General features: G+C 36.5%; 1 protein-coding gene across 1 annotated transcript in view; it reads right to left on the bottom strand.

Annotated features, from left to right (window-relative positions):
- Positions 1 to 16,086: 16,086 nt before the first annotated feature.
- Kcnc2 (potassium voltage-gated channel subfamily C member 2) overlaps positions 16,087 to 24,023 on the bottom strand; it is a 179,970-nt gene continuing 172,033 nt past the window's right edge. Inside the window, exons 4-6 of the mRNA XM_038314705.1 lie at positions 22,602 to 22,766; positions 17,282 to 17,376; positions 16,087 to 16,207 (exon numbers count right to left, since the gene is read on the bottom strand). Of these exons, the coding sequence (XP_038170633.1) occupies positions 17,315 to 17,376; positions 22,602 to 22,766 (227 nt within the window). The 3' untranslated portion in view covers positions 16,087 to 16,207; positions 17,282 to 17,314. The remainder of the gene's footprint in view (positions 16,208 to 17,281; positions 17,377 to 22,601; positions 22,767 to 24,023) is intronic.

Genomic DNA, 24,023 nt, shown 5'->3' with positions numbered 1-24,023 from the left:
GATAACAATTGTAAAGAGTTATTGTTATTGTTTTTTTTCTGTTTTTTTTATGATGACCTAAAATTTCTGATCTGGTTCAGAACCCACAACACCCCATCCTTCTTTATCTCTTTCATTCCCTATCACCCCAGTCAAGCTATGCTATCTCCATCCCCCTTCATTTAAAAACTCCCTAATTTGTTTGATAGTAAGATGTTTCCTGAACACTCCATGTAGTATAGTACGCACACATCAATTCCTTGTTCCTGTTTGTCTGTCTGTCTCTCTGTTTATTTGTGAAATAAGGTCTCACATAGCCCAGGATAGCCTTGAAATTACCATGTAGTGAAGGACGTTCCTGAATTTCTTATCCCGATTCTCTATTTCCAGAGCTGGGAATTAAAGTGTGAGCCACAACTCCTATTTAAATACTAAGTATTGAACTCAGGAGCTTGTGCACATTAGTGTTGGCATGAGGCTTCAGCCCAGCCCTTGCGTTAGACAGGCACCTTACCAACAAAGCCACATCCACAGCCCTTCCTTTTTTGCTTTATATCCCTAATACTTTCTAGAAGCATTTATTCATATATTTTATGTCTTTCTCCACTACTGTCATCAAAGAATTTACTTAGTTTGTTAAAGTTGTATGTTTAGGAAAATTACTGGAGTTCAGTAATTATTTACTAATGAATGAATCAGTACAGACTTTATATATCATGTATATTATAAAAGAAATCAAATCAGTCTGAAACTGTTAAATTAATGGGAATGGCAAACTGCGAAAACATATTCAAGTACATAATGTGCTACATAAAGGATATTAATTCACTGACTATTGTCATTCATAACACCAACTTCATAAACTATTATATAGAACTGAGATGGTTTTATTTTGTTATTATTTCTTCTGTCTCTTTTGCAGTGTTGTATATCAAACCCAGAACCTTGTCCAAGAGAAGTGAGCACTGCACACCAGAACGACATCCTCATTCCAAAAGGTTGACTTTTCATCATCAGAATAATGTTGATCAGAACCAACATCAAAATAAACAACTATGTGAAAGTATTTCTTTTATTCCTTACTATCAGTCCAGGACCAGAAATTGGTTATATTTTGTGACTGAAATTGTAGGTTATGAATGCTATTTTTATTTAAAAAATTTTTAAATTTTACATACTATCCACAGTTCACCCTCCCTCCCTTTCTCCCACTCCCCCATCCCACATCTATCCACTCCCCAGAAGGGATAAAGCCTCCCTTGGGGAGTCAACAAAGTTTTATATACCAAGTTGAGGCAGGACCAAGCCCCTACCTCTGTATCAAGGTTGAACAGGGTATCCCACCATAGGAAATGGACTTAAAAAAGCCAATTCATACACCCAGGATAAGTCTCCCAACAGCTTCATAACTGCCACTCGCATTCAGAGGGCTTAGTTCAGTCCCATGTAGAATCCCCAGCTGTCAGTTCAAAGTCTGAGCCTCCACTTGCTCTGGTCAGCTGTCTCGTGGTTTTCCCAGCAAAGGGTATTATAAAGTTGAGTAACAAATGTAGTTTTGATTTCCAAAACATGTATCAATTATATTAAATTTATGGTCATATTTTGTTTTATGCATTTTTGCCACGTTGGTTAAAAAAACTTTAGTTGTTATTAAATATTTTATTCTGTTTTTTCCCTAAAATTCTAGGAAGATGCTAGGGTCTCATCAAGTTCAGAGAGTGAATGTTCCCTGGTCTTTGGTTCTCACTGATGGCTAGAAATTTTCAAGTATTTCAACTTGAGTTTTTTTGCTGGTGGGTGAAAGAATTACCTGTGAAGAGTTACAGAAGCTCTGGGCTGCCTATTTCATCCTCCACTTTCAACCCCACTATATTCTGTTTTCTTCCAACCTGTGAGACTGTGAACACTGGGATTTCAATGTACCTGCTTCCGTGGGCACTTGAATTAACAAGTGATTCAGTCTGGGTAATGAGTTATAGGGCCTTTCTTTTCATCGTGGTTGCTTACTCATTCTGATCCATAGACCAACAGTGAGAGGCTGGGATATAAAAAAAAAATAAAGTATTAAGCCCTACTTACTACACTGGCAGAAGAGAAAGACACCAGCATCTTGTGTCTTTAGCAACACTGCTGAATAATTGAAATGATAAAAGAGAAACAAAAAGAAAAAATTATTTCGCTGAATGTGAAGCTATATTCTGTTGAAGATACTGGGCTGGTTAGATTTCCTTCACTGTGACAGATTAACAGAGGAAAGCGCCTTAGAGATGGAAGATTTATTTTGGTCCATGGCTTTGGAGATTTCAGATCATACATAACAATTTGAAACTGTTTTGGTGGTTGTTGTTGTTGTTTTGGGGGGACTTTGGTGGGACACATAATCCTAGTGATAAGCGTTCAGTATAGGAAAGCTTTTTACCTCATCGCTTTGAAGAAGAAAGGAGACAGAGAGAGAGAGAGAGAGAGAGAGAGAGAGAGAGAGAGACTCCATGGACAAAATACAGCCTTCAAAGTCATGTTCCAAGCCAGTTTACATCAACTCCGTATAGGCTGTGAAGCTGTGAATCCACTGATAGATTAATTCATTGATGTTATAACCGTCTTCATCAAAAGGCCACCAGGTTGCCATATCTCTAAAGACTATGCACCTTCAACAAAGGAGCTCTCAGGGGACATTCCAGAAGAAAACTATAGCAAGTTCTGTCGTGTGGCTGAAAGCATCTCCAACTGAAGCACCAGACAGGACCTTTGTATAGTGGGGCCACACTGCTGTTTAGAATTGTATGGCCTGCAGCCATTTCCGTGCTTTTCCCTGAGCGATCACGACCATGTGGGTAGAGTTGCTTTAGTTTGTTTTGATTGATATAATAAAACCCCTCGATTATGTTGACAGTTGGCCTATCCGAAGGAAATGGGTTTGTCATAGCTCTGAATGTACTGCTGTCCAAAATCAAGATACTAACTTCCATGGGTGATGCTTTGAAGTGATAGCCCACATGACAGAACAGAACAGGCAATTCTATGTAGCTTTTTATGAAGTCCCATTTGTAAAGTGTTGGCACTTACGATTTAATCAGCTTTGAAAACAGTTTCTTCACAAGACCATCATATTAGTGCTAGTTTTCAAGATACATCTAGATTTAGTGGTGGATGAATATTCATACTGTAAGATTTGATTCCTATAATCACCACTATGCCTTAAGTATTTTTCTTCTTCCCAGGCTTAGGAAGCTTTGCCCATCCCTAAAGAAGGTGTTTCCAGTCTTTCCTCTTCAAAAATTTTGTTCACCCTTAATCCCTTTAGAAAAAATTGAATAAATTCACTGGAAATGGTCTTCATACCCTACACTGGGTTCTTTCTTAAGGATAAAATATAGAAGAGGAAGGGGTGGAGGGGAGAAAATAGACGGCATTACTTGATTTTTTTTTTTTTTTTGTTTTAGCATGCCAAGTTGCACCATGATAACCCAACATCTCTGGAAACATATATTTAATTGCCAATCAAAAAAGTCAATTTTAAATTCTGAAGACTGTTGTCAGCTACTGTCAGTCAACGGAATGACAAACATACATGAGGCATTTGCGATTAAGATGGGAAAGAACCAATTCTCACATTTCAAATGTTAAGCTGTACTTGAAAAGATAATCACAGGCAAAAATGAAATTTGGTTTGGAAACAGATCTTCTCCGAGAAATAAAAGCCGAGTCTTGCTTTAGTTCTTTGTGAGCCACTTGAAGCATCGCTCACTTCAGAGACCGCACTTTTATATAACAAACAGTTTAAAGCAGCGGTTCTCAACCTTCCTAAGACGGCAAACCTTTAATACAGTTCCTCATGCTGTGCTGACCCCCAACCAGAAAATTATTTTCACTGCTCCTTCCTAACTGTAATTTTGCTACTGTTATGAGTAATCATATAAATATCTGATATGCTATGTATCAACCTTCCTAATGCTGTAGCCATTTAATATAGTTCTTCATGTTGTGCTGACCCCAGCCATAAAATATTTTCACTGCTACTTCATAACTGTATTCAAAATTATCAAAATTCAACTGTCATGAGTAGTAATGCAAACATCTAAGATGCAGCTCCCAAAGGGGTTGTGACCCACAGCTTAGGAACGACTAGTCTAAAGAAATTTTTTCCATTGTCCAGAAATAAGTGAGACACGTTTGTGAAAATATTATAAATCCTGCCGCACTTATTTCTTGCCAAAGTAATATTACTAAATTCAACTGTAGGAACTCACAGTATATGACAACCTCCATTTACAATACATTTTCAACTCCTAAACTCTCAGATTCTTTTCTCACTATCTACTCTTAATTCCCTTACTGCTTCTTACATTCCCTTCTTCCTCATCAATGTGGAAGTGACCCAGGTAACAAAAATACACTTTTCTTCCATATGCACACCCTGCCACCTTTGATGACCTCACCCAGCTGGATGGCTTTAAAGGTGTTCAATAGAATATCAAAGTCAGTGTTTACTAACATAGATTTCCCAGCTAGTTTGCAGGTTCATGTATCTACTTCATGACCAAAACCTCCATCTGCTTTTAATGGGAGATGTTTGTATACGCTTCAGGAATACAAAACTCTTATCTTTAAATAAACATATTCTACCAATTTCTCTTCATTTTCATAAAACATAATTATCCCTAACTCTATAAGCTTAGTCAAGCAACAACCAAAGATATCTGAATGTATATACATGTTGATAAAGGATGAATTTAAAATAAGATTTATTATTTTTAAAGACATTGGGGAATGTGGTTAAAGATTGGGAGAGGGTTTAAGGGGAGGGGAGAAGCAGGGAGGGGAGCAGAGAAAAATGTAGAGTTCAATATAAATCAATAAAAAATTGTACCATGGCAAACACTACAAATAAAAATCAATTGGCAGAAAACAATGACATGTTGCTAAGCCATAAGAATTATTTGTTTAAGAAAGATCAATGATATCATAATGATTACAATCACTTAAAGTCGTTTGTTGAGTGGAATTTCTGAGCACACTACTACACTAGAAATATAGCACTTATATAATCTTATTGAAATCATATGACTAGATTATAAGGTACTACTAGTTTTTCTAGCATACCAATTTTTATAAAATCTACAGTACAAACTGCTTTTCTGAAGCCATAGAGCTAACTAATAAAGAAGAGGAGCAAAAGCTCAACTTAAATTTACTTTGACCCTAAAACCCATTTTCTTTGCCATGGTTGAATCTACAAGACATAGCAAAATACAAATACTTGAGTTAGCTGTGGGGGGAAGCGCCAAGAGAGACCAGTAATGTGATTTCTAGCTCTAGGAATTCACTCTGACTTTGCTTCAGGATAATGTTAAGGACCTATATGAGACTTTTTAAAATAGTAGCCATAGACTCATTGGCAAAATAAATTACATTACACTGGCATTAATGGGTTAGAGAGTCCAGTCCAACATAAAAGGGAGATAGATCAAGAGATCCAAAGATGGGTGTAAAAAGCTATTTATAACATCCAAGACAGTTTAATAAGTCCTGGAGATGATGAGGGGAGAAAAAAAATCAAAGAATGCATTCACACTTAACCCTAAATTGGTAAAAGTCAGATCAAATGCTTTGGATGGGTGAGATTTTAAAAGTTTGTGTGTGTGTGTGTGTGTGTTTTTTTTTTAATCCTCTGAGGTTTATAGATGAGGTTTATAGACTAGGGGACAACACAGCAAGATAAAATTTCAGTTTTCTGAGTAAGTGAGTCTGAGTAAGTGACTGCTCCCTTCAAGCAGTATTTATTAAACATCTGTTTTGAGCCCAGAAGAATTTCAAGCAGGGTGGATGGAGTGAGAAAGGCCTGCTGCGGAAATCTGGAAGTTAATATCCAGAGGAAAAAAAACATGACCACCTAAATTATTGTATCAACTTTCCTTACAGTAAAGTAAAAAATAAAATATAAAAAAGTAAGATAAAATAAAGTAAAAATAAAAAGAAGAACTGCAGTAAACAACAGTTTCAGAAAGAGGGATCTGAATATTAAACAGAAAGAAAGAAACAGCAAGAAACTGATTTTTAGCAATTTGGACTTTTTGTTTCTGATTAAAGGTTTCTAGGGATCCATTTTAAATTAAATTAGCTGGCAAATTGGTTGCATTCTTCCACATCCCTGTTCAATCTCTGAAGATCCAAAAGTTGATCATTTAGGATTTTCCACAATTAATATCTGTCAAAAAAACTAATAGCTGTCAAAAAAGCTGCATCTGACCAATTAGACAAGGAAGGCTTTCTTGAAGACTATTGCAATAGAATTCAAACTGTATGTATGCTGTCAAAATGTATGCTGTTCAGGATCCAAAAAGAGACCAGCAGGGAAGCTTTCATATGGTGCTAATGGAAGGAAAGCAAAGCATTTAATTGGTTAAAGGGAAATACCGGGTATCAGATAGGTAAGGTCTACTTAGAGATAAGTGGTCTGTTCCTGACTAAATCTCATTTTCCCGTGATGTCACAATCTACACTCAGTTCATCTTTCATCTGTCCACGCAGGAATCCAAGTGTGTCACAATGTTTTGTTCTTCTAGTAAGTGAGACCTAAGTCTATACAAACATTTTTATGCAAAAAAGCAGTTATATATTATGCATTTAGAGTCATTTGTTGATTTCTAAGTATGTAACATGTAAATGTAAAGAAAGATTATATGCAAATAGTAAGTTCCTTTGTCACAACCGCTGAGGATAGCAAAGTATTTAGGAGAAATTTATCTAAATTTACAATGTAGGGAATGTAAAAAATTGATGATTCTTTCTTTCATCTTCCTTTTATACATTAAATAATTTCTCATTGAAAAAAGCACCTCTAGTCTTTCAGTGCTGAACTAATTCTAAGATGGTTTGCTGAACAGAATTGTGAAACTTTTATTTTTACTTTCAGATGATCTAAATGTACTTCAGACTAAATGATGTGACTTCAGGCAGGGTTGAGTGTCTGCTGCTTAATTCAGCTTTTCTTTGTTTCTGTATATCCCCATCCCTCTATTTCATCCAAAAATAGAATTCCAAGGACTGCAATTATGGTATTAAATTTCTATTATTTTGAGTCTAAATATCATTGAGCAATCATAGCTGCTTAAGTATACATCTCCAATACATCATGGTATCACATATATAAAAGTATACAAAATAAAAGGGTAATTTTTTTTCAAACTCTAAAAAAACTTAAAAAGTAGTTATGATAAATTAAATTTCATGAATCACTAATAGAATATACTGATATTACTAAAATGTTTAAGTATGATTATAGAACATTTTCATATTCCTTTAACAGATAGTTCCATTTTAGAATAGCTTTCAGGGGTAAGGTACTGGTATTAAAAAAACAGAAGGGAAACACATTTTTGGAATGGAAAATGATAAAGTTATATTTATTTTCTTATTAATTCCTATTACCATTTTATTATGTATTGATTCAAAGGACTATTTTTAAAGAGAAAGAGTCTAGTTATGTTTAATAATCATATATTTACAGCTTCAACTCCGAGTGACATAGTTGAAAAAGTTGACCCACATTCATTGTATATGATTCCCATGGGAGATAATGACAAGGGAGCTATAGTTGTAATAACTTGGTAACAGAATTTTTTTGATAGTTTGTAACCTGGAGATGCAGGTTTAATGGTAGAACATGTATGTAGTGTACAGAAATCCACCTCAAATGTACCCATAAAGGTGTAAAATGAGCACACTCATGGCATATGGTCTATCAGTTTTGCTCTTTGGTAGTCACTCAAATAGATAGGAATGCATATCCACACAAAACTGCACATAAATGCACATACATCATTATTTATAATCTTGGAATTCAAAACTTGAAATCACCCTATTCTAGGATAAACCAAATGGCACTGTTCACCAGTCACTGAAGAAGTTTACAGAAAGTGGGCAATTGGTAGTTTTGGCACAGGTCCATCTTCCAATGGACCACTGGTGTTTCTCATTTCATTTGGATAGATATATCCAACAGTTGATAAAATTCTTCTATTAATTTTCTTACTTATAGAGTGAGAACTATTATGGTGAGAAAAATCAAGTGGAAATTCGATAACCGTTAGGGTCTATGCTCAGTTTTCTACATACTAATTAGTGTGATATTCAAATTATGTATTATATCATATTACCAATTATGTTATAAGTATATAGTATGACATATATATATGTATATATATATATACATGAAGCATCAATTAAGGGAAAGAGGCTATGAATTTGAAAGCAAGCAAGGGATGTACAATGGAAAGCTTGGAGGAAAAGAAAGAAGAAAATTCTGTAATTGTATTATAACCTCAAAGAAAAAGAGGAATGGGGTATACCATATGTGTATTCAATTAGCACATTTTACCCCATGCAAAAGAGAAATGGGTCTTCGAAATTGACAATGAGTTCTCATAAACCTAACCAGGTGAGGATTATAATTGAGGCTGCTTTCTCAGCTCTGTTTTTGTTTTTTTCTGAGCTAAAGACCACATCTGGAAGGCACCTATTATATGACAAATGTCTATCCCTGCTCCTGTTAACAGCAGCTTGCTCTCACCTGGTCAGGACAGCAGTTAGCCTTCACCTCAGTGGTGCTTCTGCCTCCTAGCTTTGTTACCATAATTTTGACACAAACGTAATCACCTTTCTCTTCTTCAAGATAGCACGTCTGTTCATAGAATCAACAGTATCATTTTGATTTGATCTAGCAATCAAGAAGCATCTACCACACTCGACTTATTGCTAAGTCATTTTTGAGTGTCAGCAAACAGAAAAATAATCCAACAAAATTCTCAATTCTAGAGATTCAGCAGTATGGAGCATGTCAACATATTCTTTCCAAGGTAAAATATATCTTGTTAAATCTAATTTCCCCTACAAAAATGAATCACAGCTCTTAAGAAACTTCTCTGGACTGGAAAGGTGGCATATAACTGGTGTGGATGTCTTATTGGTGCCTCTCTGCTGCCTGATCCAAAAACTTGCTATTTTTGTATGGGACTTACAAAAGACAAGGCACTAGAGCAGGTTCAGGCTATTATAGCAGCTACGATGATAGGCAGGTTGTATAATAGATTGGATCTAATTGTGCTGTAAAGTCTTGACAACCTTTAAGGATGCTGTTTGGAGCCTATCCATAACTGTAGGTAAATTATAACAAGATCTTGTTGTGATTTTTGGAGTAAAACATGTGCCATATTATATAAACGAGTGTTCCCCTTTTAAGAAATAGATCTTCGTCTGTTTTGCAGCATACAGGAACTAAGCGCATACCTACATAGCACTGTTACTGCCAATTTCCAAAGTCATCTTGATAAGATGTGCAATAACCTAAGAGACAAACCTCTGGGTAGGTCGTGAGAGAAACTGAGAAAACGTTTCAATGAAGAAGGAAGACCTAGCCTAGCATTTTGTGTGCTACCAAATAGAAAAAAAAATGTCAACACTTAAGTCTACCCCCAGTGAATTAGGACACCATCCCATGTACTTGGGTCCCTCCATAAATAAACATTTTCATTGAGAAACCCACTGAAACACCAGCATTTACTTCTCTCTAGCCTATGGTGTGTCAGGCTACTTTACATGTCTGCCTCATGTCTTCTCTACCACAAAAAAACTATCTTCTCAAACCATGTGACAAAATAAACCGTTTCTTCCCTGAGTTAGCTTCGTCAGGCATTTTGTCCTAGTAGCAAATGAAATAACAAATATAGCCACCCCAGCATTATGTCACTTCACCTAATTGCATAAATTAAGGGTTGACACACCATGCTATCAATTTGGGAAGGCATTGTACTTCATTAATAAATGGTGGTGATATATAAAATTTTGGCTCAACAGTCTCTGAAAGCAAAATATCATATGCAGTAGCATAAATATCAGTGGACTTCTACCATGCTTTTTGTTTCCTAGTCTATTCTTATGAGAAGTTCTCTGCTATCAGTTGTCAGGATAAGAGCAGACTCTGTAATGGTTTATTGATTATTCAGCATCGTGTGTTGGCACAGCCTGAGAGGGCACAGCTGTAGTACATAGGCATTTTTTCTAGGACATCTCTTAAATGCAAGGGTGAATACAAAATTTTCTCAGTGGTCAGAAATTTGCACATTGATATATTATTCCTTCTTTCTTGGAAGGAACTACACATATACAATGAAGACATATAACTGAATTGTAATATATAGTATATGGCCAATTATTCCATTGGATAGTAATAAGCTTTGGAATACATGTTTGGAAAACTGGGGACAAGGAAACTGGTAGCCATCTATGAGTATACACTATACGTTTTGAACAAGTAAAAATGTGGAAATTTTATCCTGTATGCATGCTCACCAAAGAGCAACCAGAGAGAGAAAATACTGTTATTGTCAATTCACAGAATGGCCTGTTATGTCAATATCAATCTTTTTGCCCAGCAATCAATGCCATTGATTAATGGGATTAAGAACAAAATTTCTATAGTGGTAGGGATTTAGGTTATAAATCAACCAGTTGAACAAGGCAGAATCCTACTCACCAAGACTGACCTGGCTGCAGCCGTTGCTGCAGGCTCAATCTTCCAGCGGCAGAAACCCACATTGAATCCTGATGTAGCATCATTTCCTCAGAAGGGAGGTCAGATAGCTGTCTGGTAGCAAATCAACTACAATGAGCAATTCCCATCTTCCTTGATGCAGTGTTTTACTGTTATTGAAACAATACAGGCACTCTAGATATGGATTTACCTTTCTTGAATGCAGTGTTCTTAGCTAAACTCCTTCTGTCTGCTGACAAAATACCTATCGATGGACTTGTGGCACAGAATTCAATGATCTTGCCATAACCACAACTATCCAGAAGAAACTACCATATGATGGTCGTGAATGACTTTTGGGGTGCCTGTTTGCATCTTTATCAGTGTGGCAACAAGTTGAGGGTCTTCTCGGAAAGCTCTATATACTCTGAAACTACACCAGATTTGTTTCCTCTCAGGACCATGATTCACAGATCCAAGACTTAAGGGGAGGAAATGTGGAGAGCATCACTCACTCCCATTACAAGCGGCCCAGTAGAAAAATTTTGTTTTATTGTCTTCCCTTATGTTATGCTGGAGGAAGCATCATATCTCTGTAGAAGACCCAGAGTCCCAAACTGCTGTTCAATTCCTTTGAGTTCGTCATTCCTCGTCATCAAAAGTGTGAGTGCATCAGCAAGAGTGTCTTGTGATTTCCAAGGGAAGTTATCTGGAACACCTCATAGGATATCTCAGTACTATTCTGTCTGATAACTAACTTTAAAGGCAAATGCAATCCCTCAATCCTACAGGATTGCACAGATAAACCCCTTAAGGTTTGTGACATTCTACAGTATAAGAAATCACAAGTTGCTTGATGAAGAGATACAAAGAGAGGCATGGAGGAGGGCAATTAGAATGCCCAACACAGATGATGTAACTGATCATGTGTCTTTCCTCATGATTATGTATGTCATTTATGTGAACATAAGATATAATTGATTTCTTCCCATTTTCACTTCTATTATGATTTACAATAAGCACTGACGTTGTATCATAGTATTTAAGTATTCTTCATTTTATAGCACAGCACTTAAGTACTGTTACTTTTATAACACAGTATGGGAGCTATTATGGAAAACGTAACTAATCACCACTTAAAAATTTTTACCACTGTTTCTGCAGTATGATTCAAGACATTTTTGAAATAAAATAGAATATTTTAATTAGTCACACCAGGATTTTCAGAGTACCTGTGAGGGATTACGTCCAGAAAATCACCTTCCAGAGACAAAATGCACACATGCTTCAGTTTCTTATACCGGAAATCAAAAGACCTGCATTATCTAAGCACATCTTTCGTTATGTCTTAAATAACCTAGAGATTACTTATATAGCTAATAGAACCTAAATGTTATGCAAGTAGTCGTTAGAATGTTCTTTAGTAAATCATTGCAAAAATAAGTTATTCATATTTAGCAATGAAAAATATTTTCCTAATTACTTTCTATCCATAGATGGTTGAATTTTCAGATGTGGAACAACAAGGGATTCAAGAGCCAGTTACACAATGTTAATCAGAATTTTGATCTTGTTATTATCCTTATTTGAAGACTAGGTAGCACTTAACGATCTATTTCTGGGTTCAAAGTGACAAGTTAAATATTTGATTTTTTTGTGTTTGTGTGGTTTGCTTTGGTTTCTAAGTGTTGAGGATCAGAGCCAAGGCCCTGTACATCCTGGGTAAGTGCTGTATTATAGACCTGGAAGATCCCATGCCCAAGGGGCAGACTTCTAGCTCTAAATTTCATGTGTCGTTTCCCTGGACCGGTATTCTGCCTAAACATTATTTCTGGATGTGTCTTTGATGGTATTTATGGAAGAGATTAACATTTAAATCAGCAGGCTGAGCAGAAGCAGATTGCCCTCCCCAATGTGAGTGGGCAAGATCCAATCTGCCGAGTGACTGAATGGAAGAAAATAGTGGAGAAAGAGGCGCTTGATCTCCTGACTGAAGGTTTGAGCTGCTTTCTGAGTCTTCTCATGCCCTTGGACTTGGATTTCTATTGCCAGTACTTACTACTATCTCTGAGGCCTTAGGCTAAATTGAAACTACAGTTCCATTCTTCAAGGCATAGGCCTTCTGACTTGGACTAGTGCTTTAGCTGAGTTCTGTTTTCAGACCTTGTGACTCACAGTGGAAATCTATCACCACCTCCAGGATGCAAATACCACACTGAGAATTCTGAGCCTCAATAGTTCCATGAGCCAATGTCTTAAAATAAATCTCTTCACGTGTGTGTGTGTGTGTGTTCGCGCGCGTGTGCGTGTGCGTGTGCGTGCGTGTGTGTGTGTGTGTGTGTTCTGTTGGTCCTGTTTCTCCAGAAACAGCTCACTATTGCAGTAGTAAAGAAACCATGGTACATATAAAGAATGGATTCATAAACAGAAATGAGTTATCAAGTGACCTAGTTTGCTTTTCTGTCACTTTGATAAAACTCCCTGAAACCAGCTTGGAAGGGAAAGGGTTTATTTCATCTTAATACTGCCAAGCCACATTCCATACGGAAGGATGCTACAGCAGGAACGCAAGACAGGAGCCGGAGTAGAGACCGTGGGCAAATGCTGCTCTCTGACTTGCTCAGCCTGCTTTCTTATCCAACCTAGGAACACTTTCCCAAAGGACGTTCCTCCCACAGTGGGCTGGGTCATCCTATATCAATCACTACTCAAAACGGTGTCCTCACAGAAGCGCCTTGCAGTCCAATACGGTAGAGGCATTTCCTGAATCGAGGTTCCCTCTTCCCAGGTGACTCTACTTTGGGTCACAGTGACAAGGCTTGAAAACATACAGTGTGGCTTTTAGTGTATACTAGAGTAAATGAAAGGCGCTGCCTCTAACCCGAACTGACTGAACAAAGGAGCCTCATAACGTGAAGTGCTTCTGTGTGGAACCACAAAGGGACATACGGGGCACTACGTATTGTTCAAACTCCACAGAACTCACAGTGCCTATGGTCACCTCGAGTCTGAACCATGGACTTTACATGATAATGTCACTGTGTGGACCCAGACTCCCCAACTGAAGCAAAGATACTGCTCACGGTACTGGGGGACGTGTGTGCATGCAGGTAAAGAACCAGAGGAACTTTGTGCCTTCTGCTGGGGAAGAACAAAAATTCTCTTTTCAAAATAATGCGTGCTAGGAGGTTCTGAATGGAGGTGTCCCTACACTTTGAAAACAATAATTCAATGCCCAAATCACATATTCTGTTGTTACCTACTTTGACTTGATAACGCAAAGGCAAAATAAATGTGATAATAAGGATTCAACCATTTCCTTTCTGAAAATAATGGCAATGTCATATTTTTAAGCAAAAGCAGTTCAAGAAAGAATGAGATGGATTTTTATATCAATATTGAGCTCACTGAACCTACAATAGAATATTAATGCAAATCTAGCATTTAATAATATTTAAATCTTAAAATTTTTCATTTGGAAATGAAAATTGGGAGAAAAGGGGACATTCTTTTCAGTAAGGAAAACTTCCTGGGACATATTTTAATCAAATTTGACTCCTAAAGATTTCAGTATTTAAATTGATTCATTTAGCCATCCATGCTTTCAACCAGAGTGTAGGCCCCACCCTCAAAGTCTTTCTCGACTGGTTGTTATTTATTTCTGTATTTTATTTTTAATGTGTGTGTGTGCTATAATGCCCATGTAAAGGTCAGTTCTCCTTGCGTTGCGTAGATCCTAGGGCTTAAACTGTAATTACCAGGCCTGATGACAAGAGCCTTTAGCCCCCCCCCTCCCCCGAGGTATCTCACAGGCCTCTACTTGTGATTTATTTTAAAAGTAAGATAAATATCTTTACTCTTCAGTCATGATAGCTTAATCCTGCTTTTTAAATAAGAATTGATGTAATTACTATGTATGTAAGTGTACGCTTTCTCTTAGCATAGTGTTCCTTTTCACAGTAAATAGTCCGTCCTGAAACCACTGCTTGTTAATAACAAAATGGTAATAACATTTCGCAGGTAATTCTATTTGCAAAGCCTCCTTGGCCAAGCTCAGCTTCTAGGTATTCTCTTAATAATAACACTGAAGAGCTTTGGAAACAGAAAACTACATGCTGATACATTATTAAAAAAAAAGGTTTGGATTTGCCCATATTCTTTGATTTTTCAATTGTTTTGTTTTTGTTTTTTTATGCCTTCCAGGTCCTTAACTGTACTGCTAATAATATTAAATCAAAAGGATTTGGGCCAAGAACTATGGCAAATCAGAAATAAAAGTAAACTTTTAGTATTGGTCATAAAATTGCCTATGAATCTTGAGTACTCTGGTAATTAGTAATTTTATACTCTTTTAAAGAGAAGAATCTACACAGAGGAAACAAGAAGACATATAGAAAGAGGAAAACATTAGCTATGTTTCTAAGATTTGAATGCAAATGAGCACCTCAGTATTTTTTTAAAAAAACAGTCATTCCCTACTGCTTTGGAAGTTATGGGAGTGTGAAGTGACGTCATGAAGCAAAACAACAGTGAGAGCTGTCGAAATAATAACACACGAAGAAAGGAGCCCAGAGAATGGTATGAATAATTTAATCAGATAGGATTCAAGTTTCTCCCCAGCCACTTGCCTTTTATTCTTCATTTCAGTTAGTAACATGTCCATTGGCTTATCACCAAGGTTACGCATGCACCTTGAGGTGGTCACAAAAGGTACACGATACAGGGGTTCATAATTAGGTTATACGGTATATTCAGAATCCCAGGGGAACTAATAGATTCTAGAAATATTGATTAAGCAAGATGAAAAACTCTCATACAATTTGAGCTACAGCAGTGTTAAAGACAAATACACGTTTCATTAGCCACAAAGCTCACAAAAAAAAAGGAATCCGTTAAAGAATATCTCTTTTATGCAAAATAGACATTTTAGGATATAATTTGATAATATTCTACTATATACTGACATTTTCCTTGATCATTTAATAAAAATATATTCTCCTTGCCAGAATTTATATTGTTTAGTATTTATATTTGAGGTAACAACGACAGAAGACTTAAGCTATTAATACAGTTGTGGTGGATTTCTTTTAGATAACAACACTTTTCCAGAACTGAATGAATACATGACTCAAAACTAGTTAGATTTTATATGGAGACACTAAAAGTCTACAGCACAGTGGACAAGCTGATATATCAGTGGTCTGCAAGAAAATGAGGCAGTCAAGTGTTTGTGGAACCAACATACAATGTACAAATAAGGAATGAAAACAGACCTATACTACATCGGATTCACTGCCTTCGGTAATTCTCAGCAAAGCCACCATGACCTGGAGAGGAGACACTCAGAGTCTCATGGGCATTCCTTGAAACTTCGGGGATGTTAATCATGAAGCTGACTTCCTGTGCTATGAGATGGTCAGAGCTGTTGACCCATGCACACGGTGGTATTTACAGGTGTTTCCTGGACACCGGTCAGCCGACAAGACTCCTTCCTTGGCGAGCACTGTTTCAGTTCCAATCACTGTTCCTTTATTAGCTTTCAATGGCTTCACGAAGGTGCAGGACCTCTTCGGAAATGCAAACTGGTCACATCAGGGCACATTCAGTAGCAGAAGTTTCCAGTACAATCCTGGGTATGGCTAAATCTCACTGTCCCTTTTTCAGCAGTCAAAAATCCATGATAAATTCTGTACAACACTGCAGTCAATAACAGCAGCACCAGACAGCATATTAATTTTTTACCATAAACTTCTGCATGTTTATAGCATTCTATAGCGGTGTTATCAAAAGAATCATGGTATCTCTAAGTTCAGATGGCTACATCTGGGCAAATACATTGCTGTACAAGATCTCTGACATGCAGTTCATGCTCTACAGCTTGGGGGTGAAGACTAACACATGCCGTTAGCCAATAACAAAAGAGACAATTGTCTTTCTATCAAAAATATCCATGAGAATTAGGAATTCATTAACAATCTTAAGGATCAATGTGTCAAAGGTATTGTCTACACTGCAACTATATTATGGCATTTTTCTTCCCTCATATACCTAAAATATCAGACACACTATTGCTATGGCATTGGGTAGGGATGTGTAAACAGACTCTCTTCCCTCCAGACTGCAAAAGACTCCCTAGGAATGTTGGCTGGAATGTAGTGACGAATGCTGGTTGCTAGGTAGTAGAAATGACATTGCAGTAGGCAACCAAGTACTATGGTGAGATTGCTGCTTCGGTCCTGCTCATCAAAGAAGATTCACAGTGCCTCTTAATTTAGGTAGTCTACAGAGCATTGTTGACATATATACAAAGCAGAGAGGCCGCTCCAAGTAGCGAAGAAGTCAGGGGGCAGGAGTAGGGAGATTAGTGCTAAGTTTAAAGAGCTTATCAGGGCCTGTCTACCCTCTGTGGAGACAGATGGCACAGACAGTTAAGACAGGGAGCTAAGACAGACAGATGGAAACAACACACGGACACAGCACCTGATTAAACACGGCCTGAAAAGTCTGGTTAGTCCTTTGATGCAAATTTTAAGGCTAGTCAAAAACAATACAAACAAGCAAAACCCTCTAGTGAACACCAGTAAACTTTGATGTTCACATATATAAATCATAAATAAAATTACACGAGAGCTTTGGGTAATATTTAGCACTCTACCTTTGAAAATAACGACAAATTCTAGGATTTAAAGGGAGGAGGGGGGAACGGGGGTAATAATCCTATTACCAAGCAGCAATTCCTGGCTAAACAATGCAAGCCTGGCTAGCAGTTACCTTTCTCTCATGTTTTGTGCCTTCCCCAAGTCATTAAGTAAGAGATCTGGCCTCGGCTTGCGTGTAGCCAGTAATGACAACCTCTTTGCAGTTATCTGTGTGTACAAACAACCAAAAACATTCAGAACACCAATACAGCATTTTTGAAGACAAATAAATCATTCAAGAAATTAAGTTATTTAAAACAACTATTTCTATCAAAGAATAGAGGGAACATACCAAAGAGAAGGGCACCCTCCCTGCCCCACAATTCAACATGCAGAACAGGCGACTGGTGCTTTCACAGTGGCAGAATGGTTCGAAGCAAGGACACATATCCTGAGCCATCCAGTTCCAGGACTCTACAACACTGTACTCAGGTGATACAGACAAGATGGTCCATGCAAATGAACTGACCAAAGTCAAGTCGTGTGCAAACTAGATTAGGATCCCAGACATCTTCTGAATGGTTTGGAGTCACAAGAAATGAAGGTCCAATGAAGTGGTTGGCATTTAGAAGCACACTAAGTATATCTCCCTGAAGATAAGGTTATACATTAGTAAGTATACTGGCCAATATTTGGCACTATTGGTCACTGTATTGCGAAAGGGAATTGGGGCAATTGATATTGAGTAGTAACACTACTTTAAATCATCATTAAAGCCAGAATAAGATGTTTTAGCTACTCAAGTAGCATTTCTGACTTCAAATAGTTATATCATGCAGGACTTATGCTGTATTATGGAGCCTGGAGAAACTCTACATTTAATTACTTCCATTACAGGATACACAGTACTTGTTTGGATATAATTTAGCCGATTGACGCAGTTTGGTCTACAAGATAGATGGGATAGGAGATCGAGAGCGCCTCAGAGGACAAGGAGAGCTGTAGGGTGATGTTACTGGAGAAAGCCTCAGAGCATTGCCTGCCAAGCCCGCTATGTTGTTTAAGCTTCGGGATTTTTCATATCCTTTTATGAAAAAATGCACAGACATCAGTTGAATTCAACCAGAAAATAGACAGAGACAAACAATACCATGCAGGGTAATCAAAAGTGCTATTTTTTGTGCTCAACCCATGTGTAAAGAATTCAATATTGAGACAATTCATACATCTAAAAACTGAAATTCACTGTATTTGGCATCCTGAAACTATTAAACCAACTATCATAAATTATAGCTACAACGTTCCAAAATATGTTTATGTCCAGATTATAGTTAGCATTGATGCAATTGGGGCATAGAGATTACAAGAACTTATAAAACTTAGGCAAAGCGACTTAAATAAGATTACACACTCAACACTTTAAAGTTCAGGATGTGTTTTTGAACGTTAAAAATACATGAGGCATTTTCTTTTTTAATTTTAGTGTTAATAGCAAATGAAGCATGCTTTACTTGAAGTGTACACTTGTTTCCAACATAAGTATATTTTGAGTTTTACAAGTTGAAAATGGTGATTCGAATAATAATGGCATTTTGTGCCATTATCCAGGTGATACAGGATGGAAAGTATATTACCAATCCCTTAGGTAATAACATAAAGTTAAATAAAAAAGAAACAAATGAAATGTAAACTGAGTCATAATTTCAGTGAAATAAATCTGAATCTGATGTTCTCAGATGACTTCATCTCTTTCCCTTACACTCTAGATTTTACTGTCTAGAAATTGAGGCAAATTTTATTTTAGTTCAAAATTTCCAACCTAACCTATTGTGAGTGATATCCATGCACTTAGATACTAGAACAGGTTTTCAGAAACATTAGCTTGGTTGTTTTCCTTAACCACTCAGCCAGTTACCCCATCCTGTGACCTTTGGAGGGATTCACGTGGTACAGTATTTTCAGTAGAACATTAGAAACAGTTGAATGTGTTTGGGCTGCATCTCATATAAAATGGGACATGAAGTAGAAAGCAAGACATTTGAATGGAAATGAAGTTCTATCACACTGCTTTGGACATAAATGTTTTGGCAGTTCCACTGAACAGTTACAGGGCCGGAAATGAACTTCCTGTAGGGCAACCAAAATTGAGTAAATGCACACAATTCCAATGGGCTTCTTGTCTTGTGTCTCCTCTAGACTGTGTAGTACTCTCCATGGGCTCTAGTGTGCTTGCTGAACGTGGGACGAAGAGAAAAGAAAGAGTCTTTTGTAATTGCCTCTACTTCTCTTAATCGGGACTGAAGTAATTTATCTATTATTCTGACATAGGAGAGGCCAACACATGTATCATCAAGACAGGCTCTATAACAACCTCATAACGAGCTAACACTGGGAGAAACAGGAGAGCAGAGTAACGAACACTCCATACCTCATGCACACACACTGATTTCCTGTAGACTGGATGTCTTTTAAATGGTTTTGTGAATAGATAGTCCATTAACTATAACAGTGCTTTTAGGGGTCTTCTTTCTGTTGAATAAACATTTACTTGCCTCTGTTCTTTTATCATCCTTTATTATAAAGCATGGAGGAGGGTGTTTTCATTCCATGCTCCTAGGTGATGTGATAGTTAATGAAAGAATACCTTCATTTTTCTAATTGAAAGTAAGTTATCATTGCATAGCAACCATGTGCATGGTAACTCCATTGTAACTGCACTTCTCTAAAGTGGTTGATATTATAACTTTAAAAATCACAGAGAAAAGGATTTTTCCTAAGCAGTAGAAGTTGATTATGTGACCTAAAATGAAAACTAGATTATAAACATCGATAAATTGTTAATTACTGGTGTGAATGCACCAAAAGGGAACTTTATACGCCAAGCCCCTTACACATCTCTCAGAAATGTAATGATCTGTTAGATAATTTTATCTTAATCACCAAGTGATAGATGAATCTTGATTGCTAGTCTAAATTATAGCGTTTAAAGTAAATATTTGTTATTCTGTTTACGGATCCTTTTATTTTTAATATCAGTGATTTAATACCATTTTAAAAAGCTCTCCTCGTTTACAACAAGCATTTAATTAATAAAATTATATGTGCTTTATACGTCTTTAGTTTTACCTATTCTAAATATTTCTGACTAGAAATTCAGATATACTATTTACTTAAATAAACTTTTCCTGGAGTCATTGAAAATATCAATGATGATTTAAATGTAAAATCTCGGTTACACATGAAAATTACTAAATCTACTTGGAACCAACATCAGAATATGGAACTCCAACTTTATTCAGCTCCTAGGAACATGTACTCAATTGGGAAAATGTCAACACTGCTATATAGATAGCACACAGGAAGGCTTTAGTTTGGATAATATGTTACTCAAAAGCAGTTTGAAGGAAGTACAAAGATCTTAAATATTGAAAGGTTACTATTTAAACAAATATTTCCTTTGTCTAAAAGCATTATGGAATATTTTTATACTTATATGTAAAATAGATAGGAATCCAATAATTTTTAAAATTTATTGGGTACAGAGAGACTTTTTGGAAATTTGAAATAAAATTAATAGAAAGATCCATTTGAAAAGTGAATTTATCCTATAGTAAGTAAATATTTGGGAAGAATAAAAGAACTCTATAAGTTCTATAAAGGAAAGAGGAAGGGCAATGAATGGCTTTCTGGTAGATGTGACAGTCAAAGACAAAAGTCAGCACGGTTAAGTATTTCCAGAAACAATACCCCCAGAGGAAGAACATACAGCAATTAAAAAAAAAGTGGAAGAGTTGGTGTAACAAGGCAAGGAATAATGAAGCACAAAAGGCTCATGTGAGCTAATCAGTTTACAAAAACAGTCCTCATCAAAAAAAGTCCTTTTGTGAAATAAAGCTTTATCTTTCCATGCAAAATAAATATCTTATTAAGTGCTTTGTTCATAAAGATTTGCAATTTTATAGTAAAATTTTATATTAATATGTAGCTTGTAATGTTCAAAGCTCTTCTCAGACATTTCTTAACTGTTTAAAGTAGAAAGTATTATTTGACACGGAAGAAAATTTGATTTAAGATATTTATATACATTACCTTTGTATGAGCACAGTATATAATACTTTAATGGAAGATGTATAAAGATGAGCATGTGTTTAATCTCATATGCATATGTGTGTATACACATATATACATGTATACATGCAGAGATAAACTTGTTAGGATATATATGCATTTAGAAAACTGTTTTGAACACAAGATATTACTATTAGTGTATGTTTGTATATTTTGCTCAAATACTGCAAAATTTTAGCTATCCTCATAAAACATTTAAACTTTAGCACATATATAAATATAAATTAATAAAGAAACCTATTCAGAGGACTGCAGCACATTTTTGTTCAAGGAACACATGGAAATGATTGGGATGAAGAATTACTTGATATATTACTCAGCAAAAAAAAATGAAAACAAAGTGAAGAGTCCTCTGCTTTCAACGTCTCAAAGACATTGAAAGCAGAAAAGCAATAAAATGCTCAGAAGAAATAAAAAGGAGTTGGAGTTTGAGCTATGAGAAGCTTTCTAAGGGCGCCATCACAAAACAAACATTTTAAGTTTAAAACATTGAAGAATTGGGGGGAAAGTGCTTTGCATAACAAACATGGACATGAATTACAGAATACAATGGAACAAAATGTGAAATTTTCTGTTCAGATTTAGCTAACAAGGGTAATAAATAAGTCGTTACAGATCTTTTCCTGTTCTTTAACCAAGACACTTGCTCGACCATTTTAATTCCATCAACAAATAAATATTTATCATTTCCTAGATGTTAACTACTATTTAGTGTCTAGTGAAAAATATTAACGATTTTTAAATTACTTTGGGGGGGTCTAAAGAAAAAACGGGTAGTTTTAATCACACAAGTGACCTTTCAAGTAAATTTTACAAACGCACATGGCAGAGCGGGAGATCTTGCCCATTGAGACAGTCATTGAAGCTACTGGCATTTGCTGCCTGGTAAGTGTTGGGAAAGCTATTTAAAGGGTATTTAGCTCTTCCATTTGAAAAAGAATATACCTTATCGATTGTTTCATGGTCATCAATTACTTAACAAATATAGTCATAGAGCCAATCAGTGTTTTAATAGAAAAGATAAGTTTTAAAGACTATTTAAAAAAACCGATATGATAAAATAATTAATGACTGACTTAATGTGTATACCTATTCTTACAAATGGTAAATGGAAGGATGAAGAAAGTATAAAGAATAAAGGGTAATGTAACAATAGAGCAGTCTGTCATGATGGCGATTATAAAATGCTTATAATGACAGATGTGATGGAGGGAATAAAAGAACATCACATGCAGCGTTCCCTGGAAACATAATGATGAGCAATTTGCATCGCTCTTACGTAATGGCTACGTTACCTACTACGATTTGATTAAATGCATGCCTACCTTTCCTGATCCCTCCATCGGAAGTGCACGTGTAGTCACCTGTCGTCAATAGGAAACACGTTTCCCCTCTTCTGTTTTTGTCTCGGGTACTAGAGCGTCTGATGGGGAGCCTTTCTGGAGGTGATAGTGGCGGCTCACTTCCTGTACTGTCGTCACCTGATAACACTGGTCACAGCACCACGCCCATTGACAGACAGTGACGGATGAGGAAATGAGACAGGACAAAGAGTTTACAGCAGATGCCTGGAGTGCAGTCACTCAATATACAGCACACAATACTCACATCGCCGTACTCAGCACAATAAAGAGGATTACACCAAGTAAAATGAAGATGCATTGAAAAGGGGAGGAGGGTTCCTTACAAAATTCTGATTCGCTTTTGGAATCTAATGGATATTGGCTTCCACACAGGTGGTATGAATTCAAAATAAAATGCAGTAATAAATTTGGACAAGTTTACCATGCAATGTTATTCAGACACCGTGAATGGAAATGGTTAATTTAGGACAAACTCTTGAGTACTGACTGCTCTTGCAGCTCTGAAGGAGATGAGATTTTCCTACTCTTCTGAAATCCAATTTCCCACCCCCCCCCAAAAATCGTTACTAAAACAATCCCAAAGCATAAGAACTCCCACCCCACTTTGAAGACTCGAAATCATTTTGAGCAAAGCACACGGCAAAGATCTCCCATGTCCGTGAAAGTGTTGTTTACTGCTGCATGCGTGTCAAGAGCTTTCTATATACACCAGCCTGCACACTGGCTTGATACTACAACGTTGAATGGAGAATAAGAAGTGTCCTCTTTGACCATGGCTTTCTTAAGGGTTCTGCATAAATACACTGAAGCAGTGTAATAGCAACAACCTCAGCTAAGTTCCCCCTTTCAGACAAGTATTCTTAATAGCTGTCAGATATGTGTAATGTGTAAGGACTGCGGATGAAAATTTTAAACAGCAGATTCATCTCCAGTCACACTTCTTTGAGTTTTCTGTTTGCCTCATAAAAATTTTCAGAAGCTAAGGAGGACCTTGTTTCTAAGTGAGACATGAGATCATCAGCGGTTATTATTTTTTCATATAAGAAATAAAGTAGATTTAAAAGAGAGAATATACTTACATTAAATTTCAAATTAAGCTATTTAAATTGATAATCTAAAAAATACTATATCTTACTAGGACATAATAGACAAGCAAGAACTCCCTCTGCCTTGGCTTTGATAGACTGACTCTCAGCTCAGAATCAATCAACTGTATGTTGCCACTAGCATATAGGAAGCAAGATTCTAGCAAATGCCAAGCAGTAAAATATTCAGAATACAGTTGTAGACATGAGCAGAGGCCAAGGCACAGCACAATAAGAAATGATTGCTGGAATGAGATGTTTTGTCATTGGTTACCATGACAGGTCACCTGTGCTCTAA

The sequence above is a fragment of the Arvicola amphibius genome, chromosome 17, assembly GCF_903992535.2.
Source record: "Arvicola amphibius chromosome 17, mArvAmp1.2, whole genome shotgun sequence".
Classification (NCBI taxonomy): domain Eukaryota; kingdom Metazoa; phylum Chordata; class Mammalia; order Rodentia; family Cricetidae; genus Arvicola; species Arvicola amphibius.
Note: the sequence above shows the minus strand (reverse complement) of the source record. Positions and strands in the feature narration are given on the sequence as shown.